This window comes from Thunnus albacares, chromosome 19 (assembly GCF_914725855.1).
Source record: "Thunnus albacares chromosome 19, fThuAlb1.1, whole genome shotgun sequence".
In the NCBI taxonomy this organism is placed as follows: Eukaryota; Metazoa; Chordata; class Actinopteri; order Scombriformes; family Scombridae; genus Thunnus; species Thunnus albacares.
This window is the reverse complement of record NC_058124.1, coordinates 292,160-308,499: the sequence shown is the minus strand read 5'-3', so window position 1 is coordinate 308,499 and position 16,340 is coordinate 292,160. Positions and strand designations below refer to the sequence as shown.

At 38.0% G+C, this 16,340-nt stretch overlaps 1 protein-coding gene across 2 annotated transcripts in view; it reads left to right on the top strand.

Moving 5' to 3' along the window:
- bag6l (BCL2 associated athanogene 6, like) overlaps positions 1-16,340 on the top strand; it is a 36,818-nt gene extending 20,478 nt beyond the window's left edge. The window contains exons 17-25 of one of the 2 annotated variants that reach the window (XM_044335487.1): positions 1,902-1,955; positions 2,053-2,155; positions 4,887-5,011; positions 5,184-5,318; positions 5,929-5,991; positions 10,369-10,566; positions 11,528-11,635; positions 12,790-12,936; positions 14,307-16,340. In XM_044335487.1, coding sequence (XP_044191422.1) covers positions 1,902-1,955; positions 2,053-2,155; positions 4,887-5,011; positions 5,184-5,318; positions 5,929-5,991; positions 10,369-10,566; positions 11,528-11,635; positions 12,790-12,936; positions 14,307-14,405 — 1,032 coding nt within the window. In that variant the 3' untranslated portion in view covers positions 14,406-16,340. Of the gene's footprint in view, positions 1-1,901; positions 1,956-2,052; positions 2,156-4,886; positions 5,012-5,183; positions 5,319-5,928; positions 5,992-10,368; positions 10,567-11,527; positions 11,636-12,789; positions 12,937-13,556; positions 14,265-14,306 lie in introns of those variants that run through there. The other variant, XM_044335488.1, reaches the window with a different exon arrangement.

Below are 16,340 nucleotides of genomic sequence, written 5' to 3'. Positions count from 1 at the left end.
TATTTATCCACGGTAATGAGGAATATAGCTTAATTAACTGAGTTAAGAGGAGCAAAAATGCTATCAGTAAACACAGTCGGCAACCAATTCATTTTCAAATGTTAGGTGACTGTTAAATATAATGTACTCAGCTAAAACACCTAACTCTGCTGTCGTCTCTTATGATGTTCTTAAACACTTTGGAATTGGTGAGAAATTCATAGGTCTGCTGAAAATTCTTAATGCATGTCCAAAATCTGCTCTCTGAACTAATTATGGTAAATCCACTCGCTGATCGCTGATAGCGATGCTGTCTTTCACCAATGCTCTTCAACTTAGCGCATGAGCCTTTGGCTATTTCTATTAGGGCGGATCTCTCCCCTCTCACTTACATATGATCAAAAAAGGCAAACTATCAGGTTTCTCTTTTAATTGGTGCAAAAGTCTTTTGATGCCCCTTAAAGATGACTTCAGCTCAAGCTATCTTGACACTCTGCCCTTTAAAACCTGTACTGATCAGTTTGTTTATCTGAAGCTAAAATTTCAAGGAATCCATAGAATTTATTTTAGCGCAACTACCTTGAAATGGTTGCAAAGCTCAAAAAATACTTTTGGAGACTGTAGGAACCACAAGTAAGCCTGCATTCTGGGAGCACAGTGTTCTAGTGGGATAATAGGGTACTATGAGCTCTGTAGGTGAGGAGAAGGATTTTAAATTCTATTCTGGATTTTATAAGAAGCCAATGCAGCAAAGCTAAAATGGGAGAAAGATGATGTCTTTTTCTAGTTTTTGTCAGTACATGTGCAGCAGTATTCTGGGCCCAGAAATACTATAGTCTTTAGAAATTTGTTAGGGCAGCCTGATAATAAGGAATTGCAATAATCCAGCCTAGAAGTAACAAATGCATGGACTATTTTTTCTGCATCTTGTTGGGACAGGATGTGCCTGATTTTTGCAATATTATGTAAGTGAAAAAAGGCAGTCCTTAAAATTTTATGTTATATTATAATTTTCATGTTTTATGTGGGAGTTAAAGGACATATCTTGATCAAAGATAACTCCCAGATTCCTTACAGTGGAGCTGGAGGCCAGGGTAATGCCATCTAGAGTAGCTATATCATTAGATAATGTGTTTCTAAGGTGCTTAGGGCCAAACACAATAACTTCAGTTTTGTCTGAGTTTAGTAGCAGAAAATTGCAGGTCATCCAGGTCTTTATGTCCTTAAGGCATGCTTGGAGTTTCTTTAACTGATTTGTTTCATCTGGCTTCATTGATAATGAGTATCATCTGCATAGCAATGAAAATTTATGGAGTGTTTGTGAATAATATTACCTAAAGGAAGCATATATAAGGTGAATAGTATTGGTCCAAGCACAGAACCTTGTGGAACTCCGTGTCTAACTTGCGTGCATGGAGGATTCATCATTAACATGTACAAACTGAAATCAATCTGATAAATAGGATGTAAACCAACTTAATGCAGTTCCTTTAATGCCAATTAAATGTTCCGGCCTCTATAATAAGATGTGATGGTCAATTGTGTCAAATGCGGCACTAAGGTCTAACGAGACAAGTCCTTTGACTGATGCAGTTAGGAGATCATTTGTAACTTTCACCAGTGCTGTCATTGTGCTATGATGCACTCTAAATCCTGACTAAAAATCCTCAAATAAAGTATTGTTATGTAGAAAGTCACATAACTGATTAACAACTGCTCTCTCAGGGATCTTTGAGAATTACAATGTCAATGGTAAGGACACAAGAAAGCAAAGCACAAGTATCAGTTTAGTCCTGGGCACATTTTCTTGTCTATTATCACATGGTTGTTGAGTGTTAACAAATGAGTGTCTCAGGTCTGATGCTCTTGTTCACGGTATGTGTTGATTTGATTTGATTTGATTTGATTTGTTGTGTGTGCAGACAGCAGCTGAGGACCTCATCAATGGTCTGGAGGAGTACATAGCTGAGAGCTTTGTAAGAACAGCCCCTCTCACATACAACCCTTGCCCAGAGTACTACAGTGTTTTAGATAGGCAGTGATAGACATAACTGAGTTGTGTGTTGTGTCTAGGCCACAGTGACGGTGCGAGAGGGAGTGGACATCATTCAGACCAACCTTTCTTTCCTCAGACAGCAGTTCACACAGATGGCCTCACATATCCTGCGCTGCAGTGGTAAGTTCAGTTACAGTTCATGTCCAGTGCCAAAATAAACTGCTCAATAATCATGGTGAGCCTGAAGGAAACAGTATTCATATGCAGGGCTGAATTATGTTTCAATTAAATTGTTAACAATCGGATGTGTTGTTACAGTTTATGCAACAGTTTCTCTCATGATGTGAGGAACTGTTGCACAAGTTGGTGAGTTTTGACTTAAAGGAATAGTGCAACATTTAGGGGAACACACTTACCTCATGTCTGTGTGTTAATACAGAGTTTGAGTCAGACTACCAACACCTCTAAAGCTCACTAATGAACATGTTGTATCTAGGCTTGCCGTGGCGGTCGATGTTACCGGTGTTACACGGTGTTGGGATATACACCAATTAAATTACTTGCCCACCACCCATACCATAGTTTGCTTTTTTCTTTAGAAACAAACCTATTTATTTCATTTTCGCGTATCACGCCCACGTTCATCAAATAAAAAAACTCCAATTTGTAAAGTATCAAGTGTGTTATTAATACTTAGTTGGACGATGGACGCTACAATTATAAACTGACAGTGTCTGCTCCAGGAGTGTCTCCAGCAGCAGCAGAGTCGCAGCAAAAAGTAGCAGAGTGAGATGTCTGTTCTCCGTTCTGCTGCTATAAACAAATGTAACACTAGCTGTTTGCGAGCGACTGCTCTCATGTCTCCCCGGGTCTCGGTGCTTGCTTTCGGCAGCAACTCTCCCACCCTCTGCCTGCTCAGCCTGCCCTCGGTGTGTCTCTCTCTGGATGGCAGGGGAGTTGCTCTGGTTCTGGTTCTAAGCAGTGGTCGTCTGGCTCATCCCTGTCTGTGTGCGGTGCAGCCCAGCTGTACCCGCTGGCAGCAGCCTAAAGACCGCCGTCACTAACTCTTAAATAAGGGGAGGATCTAAACTAAATATCTAATGTTAAAGATCAAAGTAAGCACTCTATGGATGAGTGTCATTGACGAATATCTTTTTGCGTAAAATGTCCGGTGTAACTGGTAACACCGGTGTTGTTTATTAATTGGTGGGAAAATTTCCTCACCTTTGGCATCCCTAGTTGTATCTGGTTTGTTTAATCCATACACAAAGAGGAATATAAAAAACTGCTTTTGTGTCATGCTCTGACCTTTTTGAAGTTGAGGTATGGACTGAGAGAGAAATGCACATCTTGTTCCGCCTTCTAACATTACTGTTATAAAGATTATTTTGGTCTTTATCTTTTTTCTTTTTTTTTTAATAAACTATGAAACAATGTGAAAAAAACAATTCTAAGTTGTTGAGGTCATTCTTCTTGTATCAGATCAGTCTATCAAAACCTTAGAACCACGATAATAATCTGAGTGGCACTCTCTCCCTACATTTTCATTCCTGCCAATTGCGTGTATAAATAAATAAATGTCTAGCAAAATGCTTGTAACAGCATGTTAGCTAAACTGAATTACACTGGAGTCACACATAGCATCTTGTCATTCAATGACTTTATAAAACAGACAGCAGAATTGAATCTCTAATAACCTTAAATTATGAAAGTGATATGAAAATGTATCAGTGGAATCACTGTGAGGAGTGAGGGAGAGTTCCTCACTGTTGTTGAAGTCTTTTAATTGATGACCACACTCACAATGTCATTAATTAAGACTTCAACAGCAGTTTTTCAAAATCAAGTTTTTAAAGTTAGTGAAAGAACAAAACATTTTTAACTTATCGCTGCTCTCTCTATGCCAAATATCACATACATATTTCCATGAATGTCTGAATAAAGGTGTAAGGAACATTAATGTAAAAGTCACCTGGGTCTGAATGACAGAAAGCCATCACTTTAACAAATAGATGAAGTATTCCATTTCTGAAAGGGGCTGTATTTTTCATGGTCAGAGTATTGTCTTACTCATACCCAACCACTACTGGCCTCAGAACATTTACTAAAAAAGCTGAATAACAATAATACAACTTAATAAATGGTAAATGCACTGCATTTATATTGTGCCTTTCTAGTCTTCCAACCAGTCAAAGCACTTTACACTGCATGTCAACATTCACCTATTCACACATACATTCATACACTGATGGCAGAGTCTGCCATGCAAGGTGCCAACCTGCTCATCAGGATATCTAATCTTTCACACAGACTCACACACAGATGGCACAGCCATCGGGAGCAACTTGGGGTTCAGTATCTTGGCCAAGGACACTTCGACATGTGGACTGGAGGAGCTAGGGATTGAACTGCCAATCTTCCAATTAGTGGACAACCTGCTCTACCTCCTGAGCCACAGCTGCCCCAATAATTCTAGACTATCAGCAATTTTTGCAGTAATTACCTTTTCCTCGTCACTCCTTATCATGCCTCCAACAACATACTGATTTCTAATTAAAGTAGGTCATGAATGGAGAAGGTACCCAGTCCATCATTACCTTTCAGCAACCAACAGTACATGATGACTGTGTGAGGACACTGAGAAATACAGAGGTCTATAGTTTAAATGTAGTAATTAAACACAGACCAAATTGTTTAGTTCAGTGTTTAGTTTCCGTGCTTGGCTGGTCTGAGACAAAATAGTCAATACAAAACAGTCCGCACTGCAAAAAGGTTAGTAACCTCTGGCGAAGAGAATTCTATAAGCATGTACACATTTGGAGCCATATTGCTGCTGTGTTTTTGAGACCACACTGATAAGAAGACAAGGTGTAAGTCAGTAGTTTTGTGTCTTGTGTTTTTCTTACTGCAGATCACACATTTGGCCCCCGCTTGCTGTTGCTGTGCACTCAGGGCCTTTTTGAGTGTCTGGCTCTCAACCTGTACTGTCTCAGAGGAGAGCAGAGAGCTCTGACTTCAGTCATCAACCACCGCATTGTTAGTATACTTTACTTAGTATCTTTTATAACCATACAGTCATGTTGTACGCATGTGGTAACTGTGGTGTCATGGACAAAAGTTTTTGAACCATTATAAACATTTGATCATTAGAAATATCCAGACAGTATATAATTTGTGTGTGTGTATGTTTGTGTGTGTCTGTGTGCAGAGGAGGATGTCTGCAGAAGTCAATCCTAGTCTGGTGAACTGGTTGACCAGTATGATGTTTATGAGACTACGTGTTATACTGGAACACAACCCAGTCACTGAGGACCAAATCCAGCACTATGTCATCTATGCACAGGTAAGAACCTCTGCTGTTACTAAGCGGGCCTGGCAACACCTGCTGGAACTAGAGACAGGAAATAAAACTTTATTTATAAATAAGTAAGTCCAGTCTTGGTACAAAACTAGTCATTGATTCTCTATAAGATGGCAACAAGAAGGTTAGCTTGTTAATTTACAACAGAATATATTATGCACAAATATAAAAGAGTGCACAAGTTATTGCAATATGAAGCAGAAAGAGGTATGACCATAAATATTGTTTGAAACTGAGGATCTAATTTTGATTAACATGACCAAGTTATGATAAAATGTATCAAAAGTGATGTAGATAATTCAATTGCTTATAAAAAAGTATTCAGCTGCCTTGGAAGTTTCCATGTTTCCATAGATTTAATGTGGATTTTTTTGACAGTGATCAACAGAAAAAGATCCCTTTACTGTATGTCAAAGTGAAAACAGATCAAAGCGATCAAAATTAATCACAAATATAAAAGAAAAACATGAAAACTTACAAAGAGTGGTGAATAGGCACCATAAATACAGTATCTTTTAACAACAAGCTTTGAATATTTAGGTTGTTTTTTAGTGAAAACCTCCACATTAATGTTGCAGTGATGCTATTTCAGGCTGAGTTGAACCAGAGGACGGAGGCTGACATTGAACAGCCATCAGAGAGTCAGCATGTGGAGGTGAGTTTTTTCATGTCATGCCAACATAATGGTAAAACCCGAGTACATCTTAGAATGAGCATGAATGTGTTAAAGGAAGGCTACAATTTGTAAAGTTTCATATGTGATCAATTTATGGATCATTTCAATGAACCAATTCATTATTCAGGTTGATTAGTTCAGTCGAGTGTTATTGATAAATTGACTGATGTAGCACTTGTGTCTAGCTTTACATGAATACTCCTATGTTTTGTGTTTATGCTCACATTAGTAGCTGTCTGTCATACAGATTATGAGAGATAAAGCTCAGAGTTGGAACAGAAAACTGCTTTAGTATCTCAATATTCTCAACATGAGATGCATTCCTCATTTTCAGCATTAGAGATCTTTAATTTATGGTGCATATCAGTGATTGATGATTTGAGGTTTTAGAATCTGTAATCATTTAATTATTTCACTTAAAAAAACAAGTGTAGTTGGAAATTGTCAAAATTTTGGCAAGCATACTGAATCATTGTAACCATTTCAGTACCAGACCAAAAACTGTGTTTTGTCTTTAATTAGCTTCATATATGGGTCTGGTTATTATTGTTAAGAATAACAGTAACACAACTGATGACTGAAATCTGGTTTGTTTGTGGTGAAACTAACAGCAATACCAGGATTTAACATTTACTCAGAGTACATTTTACTCATGTTTTACTCAAGTCAAACCTGCCACTGAGCTGTTTGGCTTAAGAGGTCAAGAGTGGACACCTAGAATGTTAATCATTTGCTAAAGCACCAAGAGCAATTAAATAACGCTTTACAGCCTATTTCTCCAATGAAAAGAATGGGGAAACAACCAAACTTTAAAGGACATGTAGCTTGGATTGACATAACTACTTACAAGGAAGGGTTAAAAGATTAGGCTGAATATTTTTGTATATTTTTCTTACTGTCAACAAATAACTGTAACTCTCGCAACCAAGGAACATGTCACCCTGTTATAGCCATTTTTTAGTTTAAAGTAAATATAATTGTGTAGCTGATGAATTGTCATATATATGAGTTAGAATTGCTATATTAATTACATGTAGAATTTTGAATATAATTTGATATAATTATCTTCGATTGCCTATGGCCAAGAGACATAATTGTTTGGTCAGGTGACTGAATAACAATCATATATTCACATAGTCATGGCTGTGGAGGAGTCAGTCTAGCAGTGTAGGACAGGTTGAGGCTGTGGTTCAATGCCAATTTTGACCACTTTACAGGTACTCAGTATAACTTTTAGTTGTTTTTTTTTTATATCTTTTGAGTTAAATAGGTATTATGGAACAGTTTTGTCTACAACTCCTTTTTTAGTGCAATAAATTATTCAAAGTTTCAACAAGTTTCGTTTGGAGTGCATCTTGAAAAGCACTATGGACTCAGACTGCTACCCGTTCAAGGCCTCACTACCCTCAGATGCCGGGACATTAAGTCAAAATTGTTTTGATACTGGACTGGACAAGACTACAACGCAAAAGGATAATGCACTTTCGTTTTATGGAAATGGACCATGTTTGCAAGTAGTGATGTGGGTTAAAACCAGGTTGCCATGCTCGCACTCTGGCTTTTGTTTGCTGAACCTCTCATTTGAAACTGGCCCTGCTCACTGGTTTTTTGTTATAAGAACATTTGTAAAGAAAAAAAAAAAAGTTAAGAAGAATATTTGCATTGGAAGATGGAAATCTTTTCTGATCAAGCTATCGAGGAAGAAGGGAAATTGTTGCAAGCGATTAAAATGCACTGAGGAAAGCTCAGTGCATTGACAAGAAAAAAGAATTAATTAATTCATATGATTAAAAGAAATGAAGATAAAGAACTTGGTTAATGAATCGTTGTCTAACTTTGTGGAGCTGCAAGTGACTGTGCAATCCCTGTTAGATTCAGAGGAGAAAGAAGCCGACCATGCTTACTGGTGTGAGCCAAAGTTAATTGACTTCAGAGAATTCCTGAACACTGAAGAATAATGGATGTGTGAAGATGATGAGAATGAGGAAGATGTCAAGGATGATAATGGTGAGGATGATGATGAAGAAATGGCAGAGCCAGGCCCTAGTATATCTCAAGTGTCCAAGCAGGCATCACACAGCAGTAAGAGCTTGAGATCGACCAGAGTATCAGCTGCTTGCTTAGAGGCTGAAAATGAGCGTGCTGTTGTGAGTGCAAATTTCAAACATTGGAATCAGAAGCATGCTTTGGACATGGAGGAGGCCCATTTAAGGGCCAAGCAGAAAAAGCTTGCATTAGCAGCTGAATTTGCTGCAGCAGAAGCCAAAGCAAAAGTATTGAGACAATCTGAAACACGCTCAGTAGATATGAAATCAAACATAAATAATCAAACACAAAAAACATCAGTACTAAAGAAGTCTCAAATATCCTTAGAAGGCATCTGGCAAGAGTAAGCAGCATTCATTAAAAACAGAACCAAGCTGTGTCTGGTTGCATAAAACCACTAGTAATGACTACTCCAATGTCTCTGGGTCATTTTGAGTCGATTACTGTGATTCTGTATTCACTTTCACGGCATGGAGGACACATTGAAGTTGGGCCATCTACAAGCCTTCTATGCGAACACATGGTCTATGTCTCCATGTAGTAGTTGAATCGTAGTACTGACATAGATTTACCCAAATGCACATGCACTGCTTTCATTTCTCCATCAGAGCATTTGAGCAAGGCATAGAAAGCAAAACAGATGGTATGCAACAGAGGCTTTACTATCTGGAGCAGTACACAATGGGGCAACCTAGACAACTTGTACACAGCTGTCTTCATATGGAACCAAGCAAAGGATATAACGAGGCAATGGAGCAACTTGAGTGGCATTTTGGAAACAACATGAAAATCACTTCAGCTTTCCTGAATAAGGCATTAAACTGGTCAGCTATAAAGGCAGAAGATGGCGCTGCATCGAGATCATACTCACTTTTTCTCCAAAGCTGCCACAACACCATGTTTGAGACTGACTTTGTGGATGAACTGGAAAATGCAGCAAACTTGAGGATAGTTGTGTTACCATTTAAGCTGCGTGAAAACTGGAGAACAATCATCTGTGACATTCAGGAAACTCAGGGCAGATGAGGAAAGTTTAAAGATCTTCACTTCATTGAGAAGAAAACTCGTGCTGTACTTGATCCCATCTTTGTTTAAATTAATATTCCAGTGGCAGTCGACAATAAAGCCAAACTGAAAACACAGCAAAAGACACAAAGATTAAGCAATGCATTTAAAAAGCCCTGTATGTTTTGTGGCATGGACCACACAATGGAAATGTGTGGAGTCTAACAAAGAAAAGGTGGAATTAATGAAAGCCAATGGATTGTGCTTTTGATGCCTGGAAAAGGGGCACATGACCAAGGCCTGTAAAAAGCACATCATGTCAAATCTCCCACAAGTCATCCAGCCATGATTTTCTTTTGTCTCTAAAACAAAAGAAAATCAAAGAGAACATATAGCTAAATATAACTTACAGAAGCATTCATGCACAATGCTTTGGTCTCCTTGAATGCTGATAGCCACATTGGGGCTGGCACAAAAGAGTATACACTTCCAATGGTCCCAGTGAAGGTGAAATTGGACAAGGAAACCAAAACTGTGCAGTCATATGCATTCCTTAATGGAGGAAGCACAGCCACATTCTGCACAGAGGCATTGATGCATCAACTAAATGCTAGTGGAAAGAAGCTGAACATATTGCTGAAAACCATGGGTCAAGAGAAACCAGTGTATAGCTACAAATTTCTGGATTGGAAGTTGCTGCTTTGAGCAACTGCCTGATGTTTATATGCACAGATCCATCACAGTTACCAAAGAAAACATTCCTAAAGAGGAGGACATCAGAAAATGGCCTTATCTTGAGGATGTTGACTTGACATCCATCAATGCCAACATTGAGCTTATAGGTGTCAATGCCCTAAAGCCCATGGAACCACTGACAATGATTAACAGCAAGGTTAGCGGGCCCTATGCTGTGAAGACTACTTGGGTGGGTTATCAGCAGTCTACTCAGCATGAATGGTGATTGAAGTGCTGCTGCAGTGCAGGTTAATCGAGTATCCATATAATATCTGTTAGTCCATGTGTTTTGATACACACACAATACTTGAAAGTAGATCAGTTCATTGTTGGTTTGGCTCTGTATATGAGATTTGTTGACAATAAGAAAAATATATAAATCGCCATAGTGATAGCTCCCTTTGCTCATAAGGACATGGCCTATTTATATGTTGATTGATCTTGAGATAGTCCTGTCAGTTCATGTGCAAGCCTCACTTAAAGCCAACGTTCATCCTCTGCAGTACAAATGTAAATCAGAATGATAGTATTGAAACGCTCATGTGATCACTCATTGTCTCTGTCTATCAGATGGATGAGGGTTTGTCTCCTGCTGCAGCCACCACAGCAGAGGAGGCCATGGCATCATCAGGTGACAGTGGAGAGAGGGGAGTGTCTCCTGGAGAGACCACACCCTCATCAGGGGACACTCAGCGTCCTGCTGGGGCCCTGTCAGGACGGGAAGAGGTGGCCCTTGAGGTGGAGCCGTGGGCAGCAGCTGTTCCACCTGTAATGAATCTGTTTGTTTTTTTAGGGTTAGATTTCCCTTTCATATTCTTCGCCTAAATCTCTTGATTTTTTTCTGAGGTTTGCTCATACGAGTGTTCCAAGTTTAAGTCTCAATTGCACAAAGTTTTAAATCTCTGGTTTCAGCCTGATGACTTTCACCTCACGAGGAAGTATACATATACAAGTATACGTATACAAGATGAACTGATCCACTCCAGTTGTGGACAAGTTTCATTAATAAAAATGTTCCCAAAGACTAAAAAGAAGAATTTCACACAGAACTTCACGTGCTGCTGTCAGAAATCAGCAGATAAACGCAACACATTTATAAGCATTAATTAAAAAATATGAATCCATCAGAGCAGCACTGTACTGTTACAGAAATAAAGAGGGAATGTTTTGACATGAAGTTAGATGCCAAAAAACGTCTTTATAAAGCAAAGCGCTCATTACTAATATGAGAGGTGGTCATGACAGACACAGAGATATTAAAGCAGAGAATATTACAGCTTACAGTAGGTGATGTTACACTGTCAGCTGCAACACAACATGACAGACAACTGGACAGAGACAAAACTCTCAGTGAACTGGCAGCCATGATGATGATATGAACAGAATATTAAGTTTTTTTTAAATTTTATTTTAGTTTGGTATTTAAACTCCAAATTCATTCAGATGATTTCAGGTCAAATGGGTGTTTTTCTTCTGAAGGAAGGCAGACTGTTGATGACTCGTACAACAGCTCTAAACTTAAGAAGTTCCTTCATACCTCATAACTTAGTGCGAGATAATTGTTGTATGCCACAATTAATCTTAAAGTCACTTGTACATCCCACTTGAGAACAAATCTGTTCATTCATGTTGTTCTTGCATGGGGCCCAATGTGTTTTTAACCAGTTGCATAAACAATCAGAATGACCATCAGTTTGCTGGATTATGACTGAATTAATGTTTCTGTCAGGAATGGGTTCCTATCATCAGGCATGACATGTTGTCTCAGAGGAAGATCAAAGCCCAGCCACCGCTGTCTGATGCCTACCTGCACGGGATGCCTGCCAAAAGGAGAAAAGTGAGCAGTGTAATTTTAGTGTTTCATTAACACAAGAGAGGGGGAAACTAACTGCCTTACTCTGTCTAAAGTCCTGTCCTCAGAGTGGGCTTTTCAGGTTTGAGCTCTGTCCTAATCCGGAAAAAAATTCAGTAGGGCTGCAAGCAAGGATTATTTTCATTATCTGTTAATCTGCAGACTATTTGATTGATATTTGATTCATTGTACGGTCTATAAAACACCAAACAATAGTGAAAAATGTATCATAATTTCCTAGAGCCCAAGGTGATATCACCTGACCAACCATCCAAAACCCAATTATATTCTATTTGCTACAATGTAAGACAAGAAAAGGCAACAAATTCTCACATGTAAGAACCTAAAACCATCAATTTTTTGGCATTTTTGCTTGAAAAGGGACATAAACAATTGACTATTGAAATACTAACCAATTAACTTTTTTTCAATTGACTAATTGTTGCAGTTCTAAAAAAATGGATTGATTGTTGACAATAGCTTAAAAGCAAAAATGGAACCGAGTTGTTAGAAGGAGGAGCAAGGCTAGTAGTTTTTCCCTGCTTCCACTCTTTGTGCAAAACTAGGCTGAACAGATCTAGGTCTTATCTCTGTACTGGACACACAGAGATGAAACTAATACCCATCTGAAGCATGTTCTGTAAGAAGACAAATATGCATACAATCTGAAATGTTCCCTTTAAAGCCCTTGAAGACTCATATTTTTCTATGACAGGAAATAGTCATGACTAAATGAGCAAAAACATTTTTAAGTTTATAAGAGTTTATAAGGCACAAACTCAGCTAATCAGCTTCACCAGGATTATGTGGGTATATTTTGATCAGATTTGATTGGCAACATAAACCAACAACCCACAACTGTCATCAGATTTTGATTTAAATGTTGCTAAATCTCAGTTGGTGCATGGAAGTACCTGACATTACATTTTTCCTGTCTACTTCAAACAATGAGTTGAATATAGCCCAAAGAAATTGAAATTGATGAAATAACCACAACTGTTGTCATTTTGGTAGAAACTAGTGTGGTCATGTAGGAATCATTCATAGGAAGAAGATTTGAGGTTTTCAGGGCCTTTAGGGATGTTGACATTCATTCAGTGTTGTCCATGAGAAGGGTGACAGTATGTTTCTATCTTTAGATGACACAGTGTGAAGGACCACACCTTTCCCTGTCAGACGCAGTGAGTCGAGCTGCTCGCTCTGCAGGTGTCCTGCCAGTCACTGCTCCAAACAGCCTGCAGGGGGAGCTGGAGAGGCCGGAGCTGCAGGAAGCATACACTAACCAGGTAGAGCATGTTCCCCTTCTTTATACATTACTTACACATAAAGACACTGAAGACAGGTGACATTTTATTAACAATTTTCATGACACTCAAATGATTAATATAGTTTTTATCATTTCATCACAATGAAAGGAGCAGCTTTACATGTTAAATTTAATTTACTAGTCATGGGGGGTACTAAGCTTGTGAAAAGTGTCATCTGGGAAAATAACCCTGATGATGTCACCATTATGTCGCTCGGGCTTGAAGACTACAAATTAAGAACAGGAAACCTGTGTTACAAACTAGGTATGAGGAGTTTGAAAGGTGTGGGCATTTACCAGGGAGGTAGGTCTAAATAAAGATTTTATCCAGCTGCATTGTGGGAAATTATGGATTAAGCGTATTTTCTTAAGCGTATCTTTTATTTCTTGCATTCTTTTTTCAATCTGTCACCCTCAACATTATGAAAGTTCAAAACTAAATCACCAGAAAGAACCTTTAAATTGACTGAATAAATCTGTTTATGCAGTGTTTATTTATGTAATTATGTTTCATACATTTTAGTGCCTAAATGCCAAACTACCCTCAAATGTAATGATCAAATGTTATGTTTTTCTGGTTCTACTACTGCACATATTTAGTGGGCCGCACAGCGCGGAAGCAAACCTAGAAGCGAGAAAACTTTTTTGGCTTATACATCAGGCAAGCAATTTTCATTTGACTGAATAGGCACTGTCTTTAAGTCCAGTTTCCTGTTCCTATAGTACATCCATGAGCATGATGAGCTGCAACATAACTTCCAGTTAACTTAACTGCCAATCCTTTGTGAATATAGCTGTGTCTTTGTTTTATTTCTATCTGCATACCAGAAGAAATCTGTGTTTTAGAATTAGTAGTATTGGTGCAGTTTACAGTGAGAGGGAAATATCTGATTATAATAAGCCAACAATGTTATTTGGTCGTTTAGTCTAATGTTATTGGTTTAGTAATTTGAGGTTTAGTGTATTTTTTCTGTAGAGATGAGAACTCCAGCAACACTTGCCTTCACCAGGGTGTATTTTTCTGTGAAATGTAAAGTGTTAGGTCAGATATGTTGACCATATTCCATATTACCTTCTTTTATTCTTCTAAATGGCTCAGTTATTGGCACACTAAGGTTAGCTTTGTTAGGTTCATTCAACTAGCTTACACAACAGTTCCACCTGCAGTTATTAGCTTTAAATATTTAGTAACAATTCATCTCTATGTTAGAGCTAGTTTTCTGTGGTTCAACCGGTTTTAATTTAGTTATGTGTAAATCTGAACTGATGTTATTCCTGTGCTAAGTTTGAAATAATGGAAAGTATTTTACTTAGGTCTTGTGTTTGTTCTCTCTCTCTCTCTCCTGCCAGGTAAAGAGTGACATCAAAGAGCGTGTGAGAGACGATCCAGACTACAACTCCCAGCGATTCCCCAACACACACCGAGCTTTCTCCATAGAAGACTCCTAATCCTCTACAACTGCATGTCACAGAGGAGCAAGATCCAGAAGAGGATCTGCACACACTACATGTAGCATGGAACCATGGAACCATGGATCATGTAGTGTGGTAACATCCTATTCCAAACATGACCTGGAGGGAGTACAGCCAGTGGTTTCACTGAATCATTCCTCCTCTGACATCACCTGGTGTAGTTTGGTAAAAATGGAAAAACCTGCAGACTGTCGACCTTCCATGGCACATGGTTTAAAGATTGTGAGCTACTTGAGCTTCCTCGTGCATACAAATTCCCTCTGCATTCTGAGAAACTAATGAAATCAGTTAGTGACGCACTGAATATAAGAGATGATCTGACACAAGCAGGTCATTACAGAAGAGGACTGGGGCCACATGGAAGAATAAGATCTGGATCAATCTCAAAATTCTGAGAATGATGTCAGAACTCTTGGAAGTAAAATCAGAATTGTAAAACTGTCAAAATTCTCCAAAAGTCCGAATTATGAGAATAACGACACACACTGTTGAGAAAAAACTCAAAATACTGGAGAAAAATGTCCAAGTCAGATATTCTTCTTTGATACAATTTTAATCCTCTTGTGTAGGTCTGCAGCACTCTGAGCATTGTAGCTTAAAATATGACATAATATAGAGTATTAAGGCCGCTGTTAGGAAAAAAATTTGAGATCTTGAAAATAATGTAATGTTTTGAGAAAAAAGCAACAAATACAAAATACAAATATTGTTTGGATAGTTCTCACAGTTCGTGAGTTATTGGCCAAAACGTATAATAATTGACCACATAGTGGCGCTGTTGCTCCCGTTTTTTTTTTTTAATATGTTAAGCATTTCCACACCTGTCCATGAAGTTCGAACACTTCAGCACTTTTAGTTTTTGAGATATGAACTTTCAAACATTGCTCCCATAGACTTTCCATTATAAATTTTAATACTTTAAAAAATTATATAAAATCACTTAAACATGTTACAATAAGAAGAGTAATAGCATACATCTCCTCATGGAGATGTACGTTTTGACGTATAAACAAAGTTTGTATGACAAATCGTACAGAAGTAGTTAGATTCCAAAAAATGGCAAAATAATAAATAGGCCTAAATAATAAAGAGCGAAGATAACATTCACAGCTCTCACACAGTAAAGAGCAAAGATAACAAAGTAATTTTCTAACAAATATGTACTACTTCAACAAAAAAGTCATAATATGAGAAAAAATATTTAGTTTCATCAAAGTGAGAGCAGCAGCATACATTGACAGTCAGGAAAAGATCAAACATGCACATGAAATGTAATGTACCCAATTTAATCACAACACATGACATCTGGTGTGTTCAGCAATATAACAACTTTTTTCTTGAAATACTGTGACTATATTCTCATGACTTTTTTGCGTAAATATGAATTTATTATTGCAACAACTTTTTTCTTAAAATACTATAACTTCATCCTCAAAATCAGATTTTTTCCCAGCAGTGGTCCTGATACTCTGACATTGAGCAGTTATATCATATGTTGCAAATTTAGTTGCATTATATATCTGTATACAGCTACTGTATATGTGCTAATTGTACATAGTAAATAATGTGACAGTGTCATAAGGTTTTGTCAGTGTCAGTCTGGTGACTAGTGTTGCTTGTCATGTCAGATTTTTATTTTTAGCATCATTCCTTTAGATATGACAATGAATCAAAGAAGATTAGTTCATTTGTATTTTAGGGCATTATCTGTCTAAACATGATATTTCAGTGATGTGGTCTTTAACTATGTTCAACTGCAGTATAATATTCTGTCACTGTCTGGATGAGGCTGTGCTGATGGTAGAAGTGTGTTATGTTTGTCGGCGAGCACAGCTGTAGTTAGTGGAGGTTTGTCAAACTGTGAATGGTCAGTCTGTGAGCATCACTGAAATAAATGAACTTCTAAATCAA